Source organism: Salvelinus fontinalis, chromosome 42 (genome assembly GCF_029448725.1).
Source record: "Salvelinus fontinalis isolate EN_2023a chromosome 42, ASM2944872v1, whole genome shotgun sequence".
In the NCBI taxonomy this organism is placed as follows: Eukaryota; Metazoa; Chordata; class Actinopteri; order Salmoniformes; family Salmonidae; genus Salvelinus; species Salvelinus fontinalis.
In genome coordinates this window covers 12,374,138-12,394,520 of record NC_074706.1, presented here as the reverse complement: position 1 = coordinate 12,394,520, position 20,383 = coordinate 12,374,138, and the positions used below count along the sequence as shown (strand labels likewise).

General features: G+C 44.1%; 1 protein-coding gene across 3 annotated transcripts in view; it reads right to left on the bottom strand.

The window, feature by feature from the left end:
• The window catches only part of LOC129841377 (guanylate cyclase soluble subunit beta-1-like), a 54,628-nt gene that overhangs the window by 3,248 nt on the left and 30,997 nt on the right, over positions 1-20,383 (bottom strand). Inside the window, exons 11-12 of one of the 3 annotated variants that reach the window (XM_055909624.1) lie at positions 16,132-16,272; positions 15-169 (exon numbers count right to left, since the gene is read on the bottom strand). In XM_055909624.1, coding sequence (XP_055765599.1) covers positions 15-169; positions 16,132-16,272 — 296 coding nt within the window. Of the gene's footprint in view, positions 1-14; positions 170-16,131; positions 16,273-18,962; positions 18,983-20,383 lie in introns of those variants that run through there. The other 2 variants (XR_008757313.1, XR_008757312.1) reach the window with 2 other exon arrangements.

Here is a 20,383-nt window from a genome sequence, read left to right as displayed (position 1 = left end):
GTTATTATCCTTACCTGTAAGTATATTCTGAAATGTTGATTTTTCCCTTCTCTCCTGTGGTTTCGGTACGGCTGGTGAGATTGACAGTATTTCCAAACAGGCAGTAGCGGGGCATCCTTTGACCTATGACCCCAGTTACCACCTCTCCTGTGTGGATCCCAATGGTTATCTAGGGAAAGAAGAGGATGCTCAAGAAAACAGGGTTTCCCATACAGAGCCACGGTCGAGTAAGTAACACTATGTGCAGGACAACAATTACTGTCCCCATGAGTAGGGCAGACGTATCACATATCTCAGCAGAAATGACTGATCTCAGTGAGACTGAGGTTGAAGAAGATAATTCCTCGGCTCCCAGACAAAGACGGAGTGAATGAAACATTGGAGTTGGTACCTGGTGAGCCAGAGTCTGCAACAGTGACCTCTTATTCAACGAAAAATAAGGAAAAATGCTAACAATAAAGCTGGGAAAGTAGCTACTGAGACCAGTGACAATCATGACCCAATAGAAAATCTTGAGGGTAATAAGGGACCCCGAAGGCGGTGCAACTCTTTGGGGAATACAATAGAAGGCAGCCAAACATCAATGCTGGCTTTCATTCAAACAATCCGGAATCAACATACACCCAAGCGGCCCAGGGTACCAAGCTCCCCATCAGAGTCTGGAGATAGGTCACCTGCAGAAAAAAAGGCTGATATGGAGGATGTAATTCTGGAAGAAGTGGAGAAAAGTCCCCCTAATTAGCCATCCAGACCGAAATCATTGATGAAGGATTGAAATAACTTATATTTGAGCAACCTATATTATCTGGTTCAGAGAAGGACACTGTGTATGTGAGCATAACTTCTGTCGCTAACATGGCTTTTTTCTTTTTTTAAACATTGTACTATGAAACTTTTTCAAACCGTTAATCGGGCTAAAATGCTCTGGGACCCTCGTTCCAAGCCTAGAGGGATATTGGGAGGTCATCTGAATATTCGTAGCATTATTTCTAAGAGTGAACAGGTAGAACATGTATTGAATGACTCTAATCTAGATTTTTTTCTGTTTCTCTGAGACATGGCTGAAGAAATATTCTCCTATTTCTGCTTTAATGTCCCTGGACATTTCATATTCAGGAGGGACAGGGGAGAGGGCAGACGGGGTGGATTGCTTATGTACATGAAAGAGAACTTAAAATGCAATCGTATCATATGGAAACATGCCAATGTCATTGAATGTATGGGGCTGAATGTCTTCCACATTCTATTGGATTATATCGACCATCAACATCTGATATCTCGTTTTAAGACCATCTAAATGCCATGCTTAAAGAATGTGATCATAAGAAGGAGATTATCTTCATGGGCGATTTCAATATAAACTGTGAAATCAAAACTTGCAGGAAAGATCCGATTATTTCAACCTGACTCAAAGAACTGGCTCAGGGAACTGACTCAAAGATGTTCAACCAAGGTCACAGTTTTCACTCCCATAGATAATAATAAACCAATATTCAGAATTCCTGAAATATCAGCGTCAGCAGTTGACAGTATTATTAGCTTCTTCAGGAGCTCTAGAACAAAATATGTATTTGGTCTAGACAATGTATTCCTGAAGAGACAAAAATATTCTCTGATTGCCCCTATTGTACATCTAGTTAATCTGTCCATCAAATATGGGTTCTTCCCCAATGCTTGGAAGTCTGCTGCAGTGATACCTGTTTTAAAATCTGGTGACCCAACACTGGTGGAAAATTACAGACCTATAAGCATGCTTCCAGTGCTATCAAAAGTAGCTGAAAGATGGGTGGCTGATCATCTGACTGATCACCTCATTCAGGGCAACTCCATACATCAAATGCAATTTGGTTTCAGAACTAACCATTCTATCGAACAGCCAATTGCTATTTTCTGGAGTGCATTAAATCTAAACTGGAACATAGGTGGTGAAGTCTGCACAGTCTTTTTGGATCTTAAAAAGGCCTTTGATACTGTGAATCACGAGGTCCTCCTATCCAAACTATCCTCCCTTAATGTGTCCACTGAAGTCATTAGTTGGATGCATTCCCATCTGACAAACAGAAGTCAAAGGGTTCGTTTGGGGGACACTTAGTCGGACTCTCTTTACTATAACATTGGCGTCCCACAAAGGTCAATATTAGGCCCCCTTCTGTTTACCATCTATATAAATGATCTCCCACTTTCTTGCCCACAAGTTAACATACAGATGTATGCAGACAATACAGTTCTGTATGTACACTCCAAAAATAAACAATTGGTTGTTAACAAGTTAACTGAAGCTATGGTACATGTTTCCAAATGGATGACTAATTCTTGCCTCCATTTAAATAATCGACAAGACTGTTTGTATGTACTTCTAAGAAATCCATTGATTCTTCCCAATGAGCTGTTCTTGTAAATGGGGAGAATTCATTCTGCACACATAGAAGCAGCTAAAAACAACTCTAAGGTGCAGGTGTTTCAGTGCAGTTATTTCTTGTCACACTTCAGCCTCGGAAAATATTTGTTTTTTCACAACAAACATTTTCAATATATTCATTCAAGAAAAGTCACGCCTTGGGAGTTTTATTGAAGACTTAGTTGTTAGCTATCTGTCTAGTTTTGCATGGGAACGCAATTCAAGGGAAGAATAGTGAAAAAACATCATCACGGCGGGCTCAAGCACAAGAATAACCACACAGCGGTGGTTATGTTTCTACCAACAAAGCCTCTGATCCTAGGGAAGACCAGCAGTCTACGATACAACAACCAGAGCCAAGTGTTCGACAGACAGAGATGGAGGAGCCTCTTCAGCACATTGGGACCAAGTCTCAGTCTACAAGATCAAAGTCATCAAAACAGTCAAGCAAATCCTTAGCGGCGAGTTCTGCAGCCATCAAAGCACGCGCCAAGGTGAACGCAGCGCGTGCTCAAGTCTCCTATGCTGAGAAGGAAGCTTCTGTTGAAGCAAAAAGCTGACCTCAATGCAAGTTTATATGTTCTCCAAGTTGAGAGAACAGCTGCTGCTGCATTGGCTGAAGCTGCAGCCTTTGAAGAAGCTGTAGGATCAGAACGCAGAGAGCTTCGCAAAGAACTAGACACAGGGACACAGCCCTTAAGTCCAGTCCAACGTAGATGTGAGTATGTGGAACAACATGCTAGGCCCTACTTTGCTGAACTTCTATTTGAAGTGGAGACACAAGAGCTTACTGTTAACCCATCTACATGCCACAATCCAGAAAGTAGCAAACAACAGAGCATGAGCAGAGACTCTCCGCTCAAAAGAAATGAACAGCAGCATGGTGGAAATGGAAAACAAGCCCAATTCCAGTCACACACACAAAGCGTCCCTGAGTCACAAGTGGCATCAGACCTCATCAAGTACCACCTACGCCGTGAGATGGTGAGTTACAGACTCCTGAAGTTTGATGATCGCCCTGAAAATGATTGGGCATGGAAAGCATCCTTTCTCAATGTGACCAGAGACTTGAATTTATCAGCCAGCGAAGAGTTAGATCTAATTACCAAGTGGCCAAGGGGAGTGTCGTCTGAGCAAGCAAAGAGAATTAGATCTGTCCATATTTTCAACGCAACAGCAGGGCTTAACATGACTAGTTAACACGACTAGAAGAGTGCTATGGTACAACCAAAGTGATCGAGAATGCACTGTTGAAGAAAATTGATGATTTTCCAAAACTGGCTAACAAAGACAATCACAAACTAAGAGAACTAGGTGACATTCTTCTTGAACTGGAGTGTGGTAAAGTAGAAGGGTACCTTCTAGGCCTCGCTTATCTGGACACATCTCGGGGGGTAAACCCTATAGTAGAGAAACTTCCATTCAGTTTACAAGAAAAATGGATTGCACAGGGATCCAAATACAAGGAGGACTATCGGGTAGCATTCCCACCATTCTTGTTCTCGAGATTCATCAGGAATCTGGCGAAAACTAGAAACGACCCCAGTTTCACCCTCTACACCTCAACTACCCAGGTGTCTACGAAAAGTGAGAAACCTGCCAGGTACAGCAGCAAGACACTGTAAAGACTGTAAGGTGCTCTGAGTGTGACAGCGACAGACATCTTGCTTCTCTGCTCTGCATCCAAGCCCAGCCCCTTCAAATACAGACACCGCTACCGCAGAGAAAGAGCATGGCGGGGAGCAAGGTGACAATGCTCTTCTATCTGTCACCTCAAAGTGTACTGTGGTGAGGCAGTCAATCCAAGATCATGTTCAAAAATATGCCTAGTCAAAGCTTATCCAGCTGGGAAAAGAGAGAAAGCTGTCAAAATGCATGTAGTGCTTGATGAACAGAGCAACAAATCTCTGGCCAAGACAGAGTTTTTCAATCTCTTCAACATCAATTGACAACTCTGCTAAGTTAACTTAATCGAATTAAAACATAAGTTAGTTGAAATTCCAGCTGTGGACCCAGACGCTCCCATCCTCCTGCTCTTAGGATGAGACATCTTAAGGGTACTAAAGGAGAGCAAATCAATGGGCCCCACGACACTCCTTATGCACAGCGACTCGTTCTAGGGTGGGTCATCGTGGGTAAGGTCTGTCTGGGAACGGCTCACCGACAAGCCAGTGTCATCGTGTTCAGGACAAACATACTTCAAAATGGTCGCACATCCTATCTGAGCCCTTGCCCTGACATCATCCAGGTAAAAGAGAACTACAACAGCGTAGCTCAGAAACACATCTCTCCCTCTACAGTGCACTCGAGAGATCCGAGCACAACTCTGAACACAGACAGCCTGGGATGTTCCGTGTTCGACAAAACACAAGACAATGATAAACCAGCACCATCAGTGGAGGACAAAGCCTTCTTGGACATTATGGACGAACAGGTTTTCCAGGATGATGGAAACAACTGGGTGGCTCCACTACCCTTTCACCCCACTAGACGTTGCCTTCCTAATAACAGGGAGCAGGCCATGAACCGTCTCACATCACTTCGCAGGACTTTAGACAAAAAGCCTGATATGAAGCGTCATTTTATTGACTTCATCCAAAAGTTGCTGGATAACGACCAAGCCGAACCTTCTCTGCCACTAGGAGACAAAGAACGCTGGTATCTGCCCATATTTGGTGTTAACCACCCACAAACGCCTAAACAAATAAGAGTGGTGTTTGACTCCAGTGCTAAGTGTCAGTGGTCCAGACTTAAACAACACATTCTTGGGCGTCCTAATGCACTTCCGCAAGGATTGCATTGCACTAACGGCAGGTGTGCAACAAATGTTTTACTGTTTTGGTGTACGTGAGGATCACAGAGATTACTTAAGGTTTCTCTGGTATGAAGACAACAACCCAGATAGAAACATAACTGAGTACAGGATGAAAGTCCATGTATTTGGGAACATCTACTGCATGAGACGAGCAGCTCTACAGGGTGAGAAGGAACACGGGTCAGAACCCAAGCAATATGTAGTGAGGAACTTCTTCGTTGATGATGGGCTGACATCAGTAGCTACTACAGAAGAAGCTATCAACATTCTAAGAAAAACACAAGCAATGTTAGCGGTCCAACATGAAACTACACAAGATTGCATCCAATAGCAAAACAGTTATGGAAGCCTTCTCTATGGAGGACCGTGCTAAAGACTTAAAAGACCTGGACCTCGGAATGGATCCTCTCCCCTTTCAACGGAGTCTGGGACTTTCCTGGAACCTGGAAACAGACAGCTTCTCATTCCAGGTGTCCCACAATGAGAAGCCTTTTACGCAGAGAGGCATCCTGTCCACAGTGAATAGTCTTTATGACCCCCTTGGGTTCGTGGCTCCAATAACAATGCAAGGTAAAGCCTTAATAAGAGAACTCTCTTCTGATCAGAGTGAGTGGGATGCCCCCCTTCCCACAGAAAAAGAAGAGAAATGGAAAGTGTGGAAGGAATCTTTGATGGAGTTGGAACATATGTATATTCAGCGGACCTACATCCCAGTCTCCTTGTCTACCACTCAAAGAAGAGAGCTACACATCTTCTCGGATGCCTCTACAGTAGCCATAGGAGCGGTAGCCTACCTGAGAGTTATTGACTCGGAAGGTCAATGCCATGTTGGATTTGTCATGGGGAAATCAAAATTGTCCCCTCGTCCGGCCCACACTATCCCACGCCTAGAACTGTGTGCGGCTTTGCTAGCTGTTGAGATGTATGAACTGATCAGAGACGAAATGGACATTGATGTAAATGCGGCAAAGTTCAAATCAAATTTGATTTGTCACATACACATGGTTAGCAGATGTTAATGCGAGTGTAGCGAAATGCTTGTGCTTCTAGTTCTGACCATGCAGTAATATCTAACAAGTAATCTAACAATTTCACAACAACTACCTTATACACACAAGTGTAAAGGAATGAATAAGATTATGTCAATAAAAATATATGGATGAGCGATGGCCGAACGGCATAGTCAAGATGCAGTAGATGGTATAGAGTACAGTATGTAAACATTAAATAAAGTGGCATAGTTTAAAGTGACTAGTGATACATTTATTACATCCAATTTTGTATTATTAAAAAGGCTAGAGATTGAGTCAGTATGTTGGTAGCAGCCACTCAATGTTAGTGATGGCTGTTTAACAGTCTGATGGCCTTGAGATAGAAGCTGTTTTTCAGTCTCTCGGTCCCAGCTCTGATGCACCTGTACTGACCTCGCCTTCTGGATGATAGCGGGGTGAACAGGCAGTGGCTTGGGTGGTTGTTGTCCTTGATGATCTTTTTGGCCTTCCTGTGACATCGAGTGGTGTAGGTGTCACGCCCTGGCCATAGAGAGGCTTTTATTCTCTATTTTGGTTAGGCCAGGGTGTGACTAGGGTGGGCATTCTAGTTTCTTTATTTCTATGTTTTCTGTTTCTATGCTTTGGCCGGGTATGGTTCTCAATCAGGGACAGCTGTCTATCGTTGTCTCTGATTGGGAATCATACTTAGGCCGCCTGTTTTTCCACCTTAGTTGTCAGTAGGTGACTTTGTTAGTGGCCTGTATAGCCCTAGTAAGCTTCACATTCGTTTTTGTTGTTTCTTGTTTTTGATGGCGACATTCAGAATACAAATAAATGTATGCTCACCACGCTGCACCTTGGTCCGGTCATTTCCCTGACGACGTTCGTGACAGAACTACCCACCACAAACGGACCAAGCGGCGTGGCCAGGAGGAGCAGCGTTTTCTGGAGGAATGGACATGGGAGGAGATCTTGGAAGGCAAGGGACCCTGGGCAAAGGCTGATGAATATCGCCGTCCAAAGGAGGAGATCCTGGCGGGAAAGGTTTGCCTGCCTTCGGAGCAGGTGGAAGCAGCGAGGAAAGCGGAGGCAGCGAGAAAAAGGGCCCAGGATTACACAGGGTCACGGCTGGCACAAAAGAACGGGAGGCCACCCCCCCCCCCCCCCCATGTCAGGTTGGAGACCTGAGCCAACTCCTCGTGATTAACGTAGGGAGCGTGGTACTGGTCAGGCACCGTGTTATGCGGTGGAGCGCACGGTGTCTCCAGTGCGCGTTCACAGCCCGGTGCGCTACATTCCAGCTCCCCGCATCGGCCGGGCTAGAGTGGGCACCCAGCCAGGACGGATGGTGCCGGCTCAGTGCATCTGGCCGCCAGTGCGTCTCTACGGCCCAGGATATCCTGCGCCGGCTCTGCGCTCTGTGTCTCTGGTGCGTCTGCACAGCACAGTGCGTCCTGTGCCAGCGCCCCGCCTTTGCCGGGCGAAGGTAACCATCCAGCCAGGATGGGTTGTGCAGGCTCTACGCTCGAGACCTCCAGTGCGCCTCCACGGCCCAGTGTATCCGGTGCCTGCTCCCAGAACCAGGCCTCCTGTATGTCACCCCAGCCGGGTGAGTCCTGTGCCTGCTCCCAGAACCAGGCCTCCTGTATGTCTCCCCAGCCTGGTAAGCCCTGTGGCAGCTCCACGCACCAGGCTGTCCATACGTCTCCTCACTCCAGTGATGATCCATGGCACGAAGCCTTCAGTGATGATCCATGGCACGAAGTCTCCAGTGATGATCCATGGCACGAAGCCTCCAGTGATGATCCATGACACGAAGCCTCCAGTGATGATCCATGGCACGAAGCCTCCAGTGATGATCCATGGCACGAAGCCTCCAGTGATGATCCATGGCAAGAAGCCTTCAGTGATGATCCATGGCAAGAAGCCTCCAGTGATGATCCATGGCAAGAAGCCTCCAGTGATGATCCATGGCAAGAAGCCTCCAGTGATGATCCATGGCACGAAGCCTCCAGTGGTGATCCATGGCACGAAGCCTCCAGTGGTGATCCATGGCACGAAGCCTCCTGTGGTGATCCATGGCACGAAGCCTCCAGTGGTGATCCATGGCACGAAGCCTCCAGTGATGATCCATGGCACGAAGCCTCTAGTGGTGATCCATGGCACGAAGCCTCCAGAATTGATCCGCGGTCCGGAGCCTCCAGCGACGGTCTCCAGTCCGGAGCCTCCAGCGACGGTCTCCAGGCCGGAGCCTCCAGCGACGGTCTCCAGGCCGGAGCCTCCAGCGACGGTCTCCAGGCCGGAGCCTCCAGCGACGGTCCCCAGTCCGGAGCCTCCAGCGACGGTACCAGTCCGGAGCCTCCAACGAGGGCCTGCAACGAGGGCCCCCAGTCCGGGGCCTGCAGCGAGGGTCCCCAGTCCAGAGGCGCCACCAAAGTGGGTGGAGCAGAGGTGGAGCGGGGTCTGCGTCCCGCACCGGAGCCGCCACCGAAGTAGATGCCCACCCGGACCCTCCCCTAGAGTCAGGTTTTGCGGCCGGAGTCCGCACCTTTGGGAGGGGGGGGTACTGTCACACCCTGGCCATAGAGGCTTTTGTTGGCGATATTCAAAATAAAAAGAAATGTACGCTTATGACGCTGCACCTTGGTCCGGTCATTTCCCCGACGACGTTCGTGACAGTAGGGGTCCTGGGGAGCAGGTAGTTTGCCCCCGGTGATGCGTTGTGCAGACCTCACTACCCTCTGGAGAGCCTTACGGTTGTGGGCGGAGCAGTTGCCGTACCATGCGGTGATACAGCCCGACAGGGTGCTCTCGATTGTGCATCTGTAAAAGTTTGAGTGTTTTTGGTGACAAGCCGAATTTCTTCAGCCTCCTGAGGTTGAAGAGGCGCTGTTGTGCCTTCTTCACCACGCTGTCTATGTGGGTGGATCATTTCAGTTTGTCCGTGATGTGTATGCCGAGGAACTTAAAACTTTCCACCTTCTTCATTACTGTCCCGTCGATGTGGTCCTCGATCATCTCCTTTGTTTTGTTGGCGTTGAGTGTGAGGTTATTGTCCTGACACCACACTCCGAGGGCCCTCACCTCCTCCCTGTAGGACATCTCGTCGTTGTTGGTAATCAAGCCTACCACTGTAGTGTCGTCTGCAAACTTGATGATTCAGTTGGAGGCGTGCATGGCCACGCAGTCATGGGTGAACAGGGAGTACAGGAGAGGGCTGAGAAGGCACCCTTGTGGGGCCCCAGTGTTGATGATCAGCAGGGTGGAGATGCTGTTTCCTACCCTCACCAGCTGGGGACGGCCCGTCAGGAAGTCCAGGACCCAGTTGCACAGGGCGGGGTCGAGACCCAGGGTCTCGAGCTTAATGACGAGTTTAGAGGGTTCTACACAGACAGTAAGATAGTTCTCGGTTACATCCACAATGTCACCAAAAGATTCTATGTGTATGTTGCCAATAGGGTAACTCGCATCAGCAAGTCTACCCATCCAGATCAGTGGTGTTATGTAAACACTGACAGCAATCCAGCAGACCATGCAACCAGGCCCATACTAGCTGCGCTCTTAAAGTACACCAGTTGGTTCTCAGGTCCACCTTTCCCGACCCAAACAAACTCAAGTGAGCCTGAGAACATACATTTTGACCTTGGAGCCTCACGCAGACGCAGAGATTCGACCAGACGTCACTGTCTTCGTCTCTAAGGTTTCTGGAGCTCAACTCGGCTCTCATCGCTTTGAGAGGTTCTCAAGCTGGAAAGCTCTCAATCGAGCCACAGCACGACTCATTCATGTTGCCAGATCCTTCCATGACGGTGCAGACAACACCAGCTGCAGAGGCTGGCAGGACTGTAATAAACCATGCAGTACAAGTGAGTTGTCACAAGCCAAAACAGCAATGATTCACTGTGTGCAACATGAAGCCTTCAAAGAGGAATTAAAATGCCTTGAAAATGGAAAAGAGTTCCCAAAACAAAGTACTGACAAAAAGGTTAGGAAAGTAGAACTAAACATTGTCAAGCAAGGAGCTGCTAAGGTGTTTCTGAGACCAATCTCAGAGATTGTTGTTTTTCTTTCTGAAGCGTCCTAGAGACAAAAGATAAGAATAAAAAGGACATTATTTGTTTCTTAATACACGTTTTATTTCATAGTGGCAGAATTTCATTATACCAGGCGGGGAGTGTGCTGCCATCCTGTTAGAAGGTAACAGATTATTTTATTACAGTGGTAAAGATGGATTTTCCTTGTGTTCCATGGTGTTTATCGCCCCCTAGTGGAGATTTCTGGTACTTAGAAAGACTGTACGGAAACAGGAAGTAGAGAATTCGTTCTGCACGCATAGGAGCAGCTAAAAACAACGCTACGGTGCAGGTCTTTCAGTGCAGTTACTTCTTGTCATGCTTCAGCCTCGGAAAATATTTGTTTTTTCACAACATAACGGTTTTCAATATATTCATTCAAGAAAAGTCACGCCTTGGGAGTTTTATTGAAGACTTAGTTGTTAGCTATCTGTCTAGTTTTGCATGGGAACGCAATTCAAGGGCAGAATAACGGTTAAATTTGGATTATTAAATTTGGAGGACGCCAAACTATATATACATGCTATGATCTTCTCACATCTGAGATATTGCCTCACATGCTGGTCACAAGCAGGAGCTACAATTCTGAAGCCAATTGAATCACTCTACAAACAAACACTTATGATTTTTGATAACAAACCAAACAGTTACCACCATTGTCATATCATTTACAAACATCATTTCTTTAGTCTGGATAGCTTTAAGCAGTATGTAGATGCAAGCCTTGTCTTTAAGATCCTGCATGGTCTTGCCCCTCCACCCCTACGCCGACATATCATGCTCAAGGAAAGCACCTCCAGAATAACAAGGGCAGTAACTAGATTGCGTTGTCCCTTTTCGACACAGTAAAATCGGCCTTCTCTGTTAGAGCTACAATATACTGGACTGCAAAGCCCATGGACTTGAGAAGCTGCACTGATTATTGTACTTTTACATTTGAATTGAAAACATGGCTAAAATCTATCCAAACCTGTACACGAGTTATCTGATGTTCCTCATATGTACGACGACAGTTGATGATAGTATTGTTGTTGTCGTTAGAATTATATATTATAGGATGTAATGTATTTGTATTTTGTGTTGTTTTAGTGAGTATTTAGTGTGGTTGGGCAATTGTCCTTAGCTGCCTTGGGACTACGGGTACAAATGAGCTTTTGGCTAACCCCGGCACATTTACATGGATGTTGCATTATTGTAATATTGAGATTGTCCCCTGCAAATAAATAGCATATGTACATGCCTCCCCACTGGAGACTGGGGTTTGAGCTCCATTTCAACCCTACCTGCCTGTGTCCTAGCATCTGTTTTAAGTCTGTCTAATAAAGCATGAAACATACTAAAAGGTAGAGCGGGATTCCCATAATACTGGCACATGCTGAACAGTGTACATCAATCTATTGACTTCATCAAGCTTTTTGGACTGTTCAGTGGCTGACCACCTGCCGTGTAATAACCCAGTATGCATCAGATAATTCACACAACATTCCTACCATCATAACTTCCATATAGCTAACCATTTTGGAGCCGACTGTCTATAGTAAATGTACCGTTTACAAACGAGGCCGAAACACCCACCATGACATTTACATCTTTGTAACCAAATGTTAAGCCAACGTTAAACAATAGACAGGGTTGATGATGTGATCCACAAAGACATGGATAAACACCAGAGACAAGATGACTAGTCCTTGGTCATGGAATGTTTAACAATGTATCTGATGCAGTGTTCTTTTTAACATCTCTGCCATGTGTCTAAATGTGATCAGGTTAAAACAACTGTGAACGTGTTTTTGGCACATTAGTTCAGAGGTGTTACAAGGTCAAGCTTTCCCAGGATCTTTATAGTTCTCTACAGCTCTATGGGACTCAGGGCCAGACTACCACATCTGGGGCCTCGGGGCACCTATTTCAAGTGGGCAAAAAAAAAATCGAGGGAGGGAGGAGCTAAGGTCCTGCATATCTACACACTTGCTATGATGCAGAGAAAAATGTGCAGTTGTATAGCTAATATCATTCTACACATTTTGCTATGAGGCTGAGGAAATTCTACAGTTTTAAAAGATAATTTCCTGCAATTCCAGACATTTTGCCATGGCTAATGACGTGTTCATATGCTATCTGGGGGGGGCCCGACTTCCAAGGGGCCCCCAACCGACATGTTCATATGCTATCTGGGGGTGTGTGGCCTGACCTCCAGGGGCCCTCAACTGATGTGTTCAAATGCTATCTGCCCTGATGGGACTGTGCCCATAGAATTAGGAATTGAGCGTACCAGTCAAATTGCCATGGTCTGAGTATATTAGTATATTTATATGACTGTGCCAGCCCCTTCCACCCCATATTGCGCGAGGATCCATTTCATTTGACAAATAAGTCTTTACACTGTTTAAGTGGCACTGTCTCTGTATGCCTCTGCAGATGAGCTCATGAAAAGAGATAACATGATAGACAAAGACTGTTATAACTGTCTACAGTGAATATTCTAGCCACTGCGAATTGTTTCTTTTTTGGGGAAATTGCTACAAGGCGAGCAGTGTTTTGCAATATGCAGTCATTTTTGGACTCTCAATTCATGTCCCTCTATTCATGTCCCTTATGGGTTCAGGACCTTCGGTGCTCGAACAGTGAGAACAGAACACTTGCTGAACACTAAATGTTTAGGATAAAGTGCAACGGGGACCTATTTTTAACCGGGGGCAGCGAAATGATTGAAGGTTGTTTCTACTGCCAAACTGGGATCCTCTCCACCCCATGCCATGTGTCTGGTAAACAATGTTTTGTTAGCCAGATGTGATTTTCCAATGCCAAGTCTCCAAGAGTCACTGATACAATAACAAACTCAATCTGTCAGTTAAACAAAAAGTCTGCTGTTTAACATCAAAGTTACAACTCTTACAATGTCTTACGTGGACGGACGGTGGATTTTTTGAAGAAGAGTTGAAGAAGACAAATACTTGATGCTTAAAAATACAAGGGGGTAAAACAAATCATTCACTAATTTCTGAGACGGGACAATAAAATACAGATTATTAAATAAGAGACAATATATCTCAATATCCTTATAATGTGTTTAATGTAATATGATACATATTTCGTGAATTAAATATGATTATATTCCCTGGGTTTATAATTTGTGATATCAAGTATCTTGCATCATATCCTTACCATTTACTTATCTCACTTTCTCATTAACAGGACTAACAAAACAAAACCAAACATAGACATGCATCTACAAACTTGCACATTACAACTGTAGTGCTGACAATCGTAGCTTGTTTCGGCCCGCTCTATTGGTTGCTTCACGCACTCTCGTGCTAGCCTACCTAGTCAGTGAGTCAGTTGAATGAGAAAGCAAACAGAAAACTGAAGAGAGAAGCACCAGATAAACAGATTATTTTAAACATTATCATCACGGTGAGCGAGTTATAAAGCATAGGATATTAAACACCAAGTTAAGCAGAGTGTAATGATATAATTGTTATTTTTTTATAATGTTTTGATAGTTTAATAAATGTAGTTTTTAAATGTAGTTTAATAAATGTATAAAAGACCATTAGCATAGACGCTAACGTCAGCTAATGTTAGGGCCAGTCAAGACAGCCTGTCGTAGTCATTTTTATTTATTTATTTTTATTTAACTACTTAAGTCAGTTAAGAACAAATTCTTATTTACAATGACGGCCTAGGAACAGTGGGTTAACTGCCTTATTCAGGGGCAGAACGACAGATTTTTACCTTGTCAGCTCAGGGATTCGCTCTAGCAACCTTTCGGTTACTGGCCCAACGCTCTAACCACTAGGCTACCTGCCATCATGGCGACAATGAATGTTCACACAGAGTGTAAACAAAGGGAAACATTGTAACTTGCTGTTGTTAGGAATATGTGGAGAATTAATTGAAAATGTATTTATAAGATGATAATTAATCCCATTTTGGAAATATTTTTTGGTACAGTATGTTGGCTACTTAGAAATGCACAAGAGTAGCCTAGTCAGTTGAATGAGAGAGAGTCAACAGGGAGGAGGTAAGGGCCCTTGGTGTGGTGTCAGGACAATAACCTCACACTCAACGTCAACAAAACAAAGGAGATGATCGTGGACCACATCGACGGGACAGTAGTGGAGAAGGTGGAAAGTTCCTTGGCATACACATCACAGACAAACTGAAACGATCCACCCACACAGACAGCGTGGTGAAGAAGGCGCAACAGCGCCTCTTCCACCTCAGGAGGCTGAAGAAATTCGGCTTGCCACCAAAAACACTCAAACCTTTACAGATGCACAATCGAGAGCATCCAGGGTCTCGAGCTTAATGACGAGTTTGGAGGGTACGATGGTGTTAATTGCTGAGCTGTAGTCAATGAACAGCATCCTTACATAGGTATTCCTCTTGTTCAGATGGGTTAGGGCAGTGTGCAGTGTGATTGCGATTGCGTCGTCTGTGGACCAATTGGGGCTGTAAGCAAATTGGAGTGGGTCTAGGGTGTCAGGTAGGGTGGAGGTGATATGGTCTTTGACTAGTCTCTCAAAGCACTTCATGATGAAGGAAGTGAGTGCTACGGGGCGATAGTCATTTAGCTCAGTTACCTTAGCTTTCTTGGGAACAGGAACAATGGTGGCCATCTTGAAGCATGTGGGAACAGCAGACTGGGATAAGGATTGATTGAATATGTCTGTTAAACACACCAGCCAGCTGGTCTGCGCATGCTCTGAGGACGCGGCTAGGGATGCCGTCTGGGCCGGCAGCCTTGCGAGGGTTAACACGTTTAAATGTTTTACTCACGTTGGCCGCAGGTTTTGGTAGCGGGCCGTGTCGGTGGCACTGTATTGTCCTCAAAGCGAGCAAAGAAGTTGTTTAGTTTGTCTGGGAGCAAGACATTATGGTCCGCGACTATCTGGTTTTCTTTTTGTAGGCCGTGATTGACTGTAAGACCCTGCCACATACCTCTCGTGTCTGAGCCGTTGACTTGCGACTCTAATTTGTCTCTATACTGACGCTTAGCTTGTTTGATTGCCTTTTGGAGGGAATAGCTACACTGTTTGTATTCGGTCATGTTTGTCATGTTTTTATTCGGTCAACTTGAAGGCTCTGGAGCAGTTTTGCCTTAAAGAATGGGCAAAAATCCCAGTGGCTAGATGTGCCAAGCTTATAGAGGCATACCCCAAGAGACTTGCAGCTGTAATTGCTGCAAAAGGTGGCTCTACAAAGTATTAACTTTGGGGGGGTGAATAGTTATGCACGGTCAAGTGTTCGTTTTTTTTGTCTTATGTCTTGTTTGTTTCACAATAAAAATATTTGTCATCTTCAAAATGGTAGTTATGTTGTGTAAATCAAATGATACAAACCCCCCCAAAAAATCTATTTTAATTCCAGGTTGTAAGGCAACAAAATAGGAAAAATGCCAAATGTGCTATTTCTGTTTTTAATTTGCAAAAATTGCTAAAAACCTGTTTTTGCTTTGTCTTTATGGGGTATTGTGTGTAGATTGATGAGGGGGTTAAACGATTTAATCAATTTTAGAATAAGGCTGTAACTTAATAAATGTGGAAAAAGTCAAGGGGTCTGAATACTTTCTGAAGGCACTGTTTACTTTGAAATAACTGTAATTTTTCTGGCACCCAAATTGATTTTAACAAACAAATTGGTCCCAAAAAAAACTGTGGCAGTTTTATTTCGAAATGCCCGTGTGGCCCTTGAGCCAAAATTATTGCCCACCCCTCGTCTAGGGCCTAGGGGTTGTTTCTAGACAAGGCTGATGAAATGGTTCAGCCAGCACCAGCATTTCACGTTTGCTGCCTTTCTCAATTGATTCTGGTAAAAATGTTGGAAAAAGGAAACATATCCCATCCTCACCTGTACTGGCTCTTCATCCACTTTGACCTGTCCAGCAATCTCCATCATGTCCAGGGCCAGGTGGCAGATAGACTGAGCATGGTGGGTGCATGGTTCTGGCAGCCCACTGACCGTCATGTACTTATCACCCACTGTCTCCACCTATAGAAAGAGAGGCATTTTGGTTGCTAGGCAGAACGTTATATCAGAAAATGCTGTGTGACTTAAGTGTTTTTTTAAAGGGATGTGAGGTCTAGGAAACTGTCATTTTTAACACTTTATATCACTCCCTGTTTCCATCTATAGGTAGAGAGAGCTATTTTGGTTACTATGCAGATCTTGATATCACACAATATTATTTCCCCTTAATTTAAATCCTTATGATGAAAAGGATCTTTGGCTTTCAATGGTTCATCAAACTATAGAGGGCCACAAACCATAAAATAAATCTCTAACCAATCCATTGAGGTATACAGGTAACTGCCAAAATAAAGGAAACACTTGAGTAAATGAGTGATACATAGTATATTGAAAATAAGTACTTCAACACAAGTGTGGTTGAAGTGTGTGGAAAAAGATCTCAAAGGAGCATAGGGGGTTAAAGGGTGTGTGTTATATATATATACACACACACACACACACACACACACACACACAGTCAAGTTTGGATACACCTACTCATTCAAGGGTTTTAATTTATACTATTTTCTACATTATAGAATAATAGTGAAGACATCAAAACTATGATTTCAATTTTAACAAGGAAGTCAGTTAAAAAATTCTTATTTACAATGACGGCCTACCGGGAAACAGTGGGTTAACTGCCTTGTGCAGGGGAAGAACAACCTATTTTTACCTTGTCAGCTCAGGGATTCAATCCAGCAACCTTTCAGTTACTGGCCAAACACTCTAACCACTAGGCTACCTGCCGTAGTTACTACATGATTCCATGTGTTATTTCATCGTTTTGATGTCTTCACTATTAATCTACAATGTAGAAAATAGTAAAAATAAAGAAAAATCCTGGAATGAGTTGGTGTCCAAATTTTTGACTGGTACTGTATACATTGCGTTTGGAAAGTATTCAGACCCCTTGACTTTTTCCACATTTTGTTACGTTACAGCCTTTTCTAAAATTGATTAAATATATATGTTTTTATCAATCTACACCCAAAACCGCATAATGACAAAGCAAAAAACACATAACATTTTTTTTTAAAGAAAAAAAACTGAAATATGATCTTTACATAAGTATTCAGACCCTTTACTCAGTACTTTGTTGAAACACCTTTGGCAGTGATTAGAGCCTCAAGTCTTCTTGGGTATGACGCTACAAGCTTGGCACACCTGTATTTGGGGAGTTTCTCCCATTCTTCTCTGCAGATCCTCTCAAGCTCTGTCAGGTTGGATGGTGAGCATCGTTGCGCAGCTATTTTCAGGTGTCTCCAGAGATGTTCAATTGGGTTCAAGTCCGGGCTCTGGCTGGGCTACTAAATGACATTCAGAGACTTGTCCCGAGGCCACTCCTGCGTTATCTTGGCTGTGTGCTTAGGGCCGTTGTCCCTTTGGAAGGTGAACACCCCAGTCTGAGGTCCTGAGTACTCTGGAGCAGGCTTTCATCAAGGATCTCTCTGTACTTTTCTCTGTTCATCTTTCGCTCGATCCTGAGTAGTCTCCCGGTCCCTCCCGCTGATAAACATCTCCAGAGCATGATGCTGCAACCACCAATCTTAACGATAGGGATGGTGAAAGGTTTTCTCCAGATGTGATGCTTGGCATTCAGGCCAAAGAGTTCAATCTTGGTTTCATCAGATCAGATAATCTTGTATCTCATGGTCTGAGAGTCCTTCAGGTGCCTTTTGGAAAACTCCAAGCGGGCTGTCATGTGCCTTTTACTGAGGAGTGGCTTGCGTCTGGCCACTCTACCATAAAGGTCTGATTGGTGGAGTGCTGCAGAGATGGTTGTCCTTCAGGAAGGTTCTCCCATCTCCACAGAGAAACTGGAGCTCTGTCAGAGTGACCATAGGGTTCTTGGTCACCTCCCTGACCAAGGCCCTTCTCCCCCAATTGCAATTTTTTGGTACCCTTCCCCAGATCTGTGCCTCGAAACATCTCAAGGATGATCAATGGAAACACCTGTGCTCAATTTCGAGTCTCATAGCAAAGGGTCTGAATACTTATGTAAATAAGGTATTTATGTTTTTTATGTTTCATACATTTGCAAGAATTTCTAAAACCTGTTTTTGCTTTGTCATTATGGGGTATGGTGTGTAGATGGATGAATAAAGAAAATGATTTAATCAATTTTAGAATAAGGCTAACATAACAAAATGTGGGAAAAAAGAAGGGGTCTGAATACTTTCCGAATGCAGTGTACATACATACATACATACATACAAGTCAAAAGTTTGGACACACCTACTCATTCCAGGGTTATTCTTTATTTGTACTATTTTCTACATTGTAGAATAATAGTGAAGATATCAAAACTATGAAATAACACATATGAAATCATGTAATAACCAAAAAAGTGTTAAATAAATCTAAATATATTTTATATTTGAGATTCTTCAAATAGCCACCCTTTGCCTTGATGACAGCTTTGCACACTCTTGGCATTCTCTCAACCAGCTTCGTGAGGGAGTCACCTGGAATGCTTTTCTAACAGTCTTCAAGAAGTTTCCAAATATGCTGAGCACTTATTGGCTGCTTTACCTTTACTCTGCGGTCCAACTCATCCCAAACCATCTCAATTGGTTTGGGATTAAGGTCAGGTGATTGTGGAGGCCAGGTCATCTGATGCAGCACTCCATCACTCTCCTTCTTGGTAAAATAGCCCTTACACAGCCTGGAGGTGTGTTGGGTCATTGTCCTGTTGAAAACAAATGATAGTCCCACTAAGCGCAAATTATGGTTAAGTGTGCCTTGACTTCTAAATATATCACAGAACAGTGTCACCAGCAAAGCAACCCCACCTCCTTGCTTCACGGTGGGAACCACACATGCGGAGATCATCCGTTCACCTACTCTGCGTCTCACAAAGATACGGCGGTTGGAACCAAACGTTTTACATTTGGACTCATCAGACCAACGGACAGATTCACTGGTCTAATGTCCATGGCCTTTATTTCATGGCCCAAGCAAGTCTCTTCTTATTATTGGTGTCCTTTTAGTAGTAGTTTCTTTGCAGCAATTCGACCATTAAGGCCTGATTCACGTGGTCTCCTCTGAACAGTTGATGTTGAGAAGTGTCTGTTACTTGAACTCTGTGAAGCATTTATTTGGGCTGCAATCTGAGGCTGGTAACTCTAATGAACTTATCTTCTGCAGCAGAGGTAACTCTGGGTCTTTCTTTCCTGTGGCGGTCCTCTTTAGAGCCAGTTTCATCAGAGCGCTTGATGGTTTTTGTGACTGCACTTGAAGAAACTTTCAAAGTTCTTGCCGTTTTCCATATTGACTGACCTTCATGTCTTAAAGTAATGATGGACTGTCGTTTCTCTTTGCTTATTTGAGCTTTGTCTTTTACCAAATAGGGCTATCTTCTGTATACCATCCCTACCTTGTCACAACACAACTGGTTGGCTCAAACACATTGAGAAGGAAAGGCCATTTTCGGGTCTTGCCATAGATTTTCAATTAGATTTAAGTCAAAACTGTAACTCGGTCACTCAGGAACATTCAGTCTTCTTGGTAAGCAACTCTAATGTAGATTTGGCCTTGTGTTTTAGGTTATTCTGCTGAAAGGTGAATTCATATCCCAGTGTCTGGTGGAACGTGGTTTTCCTTTAGGATTTTGCCTGTGTTTAGATCCATTCCATCACTGTGATCCACTCCCCAGTCCTTATTCAGGCTGGTATGGCCGTATTAGAGTTGGATAGACTATTTCAAGTTCATGTAACTAAAATAAACGTTGAGGAACTAGAACTATCTGATCTCAGAACTGTGTTAGTCTTTGGAATGGGTTCAGTTGGTAGAACATGGCAAACAATGACAAGGATACCCATAACATGATGCAGCCACCACCATGCTTGAAAATATAAAGAGTGGTACACAGTGATGTGTTGTGCTGGATTTGCACCAAATATAACCGCTCTGTATTCAGAACAAAAAGATAATTTCTTTGCCACATTTTTAGCAGTACTACTTAAGTGCCTTGTTGCAAACAGGATGCATATTTTGGAATATGTTTTATTCCGTACAGACTTCCTTCTTTTCACTGTCATTTAAGGTTAGTATTGTGGGGAAACTACAATGTTGTTGACCCATCCTCAGT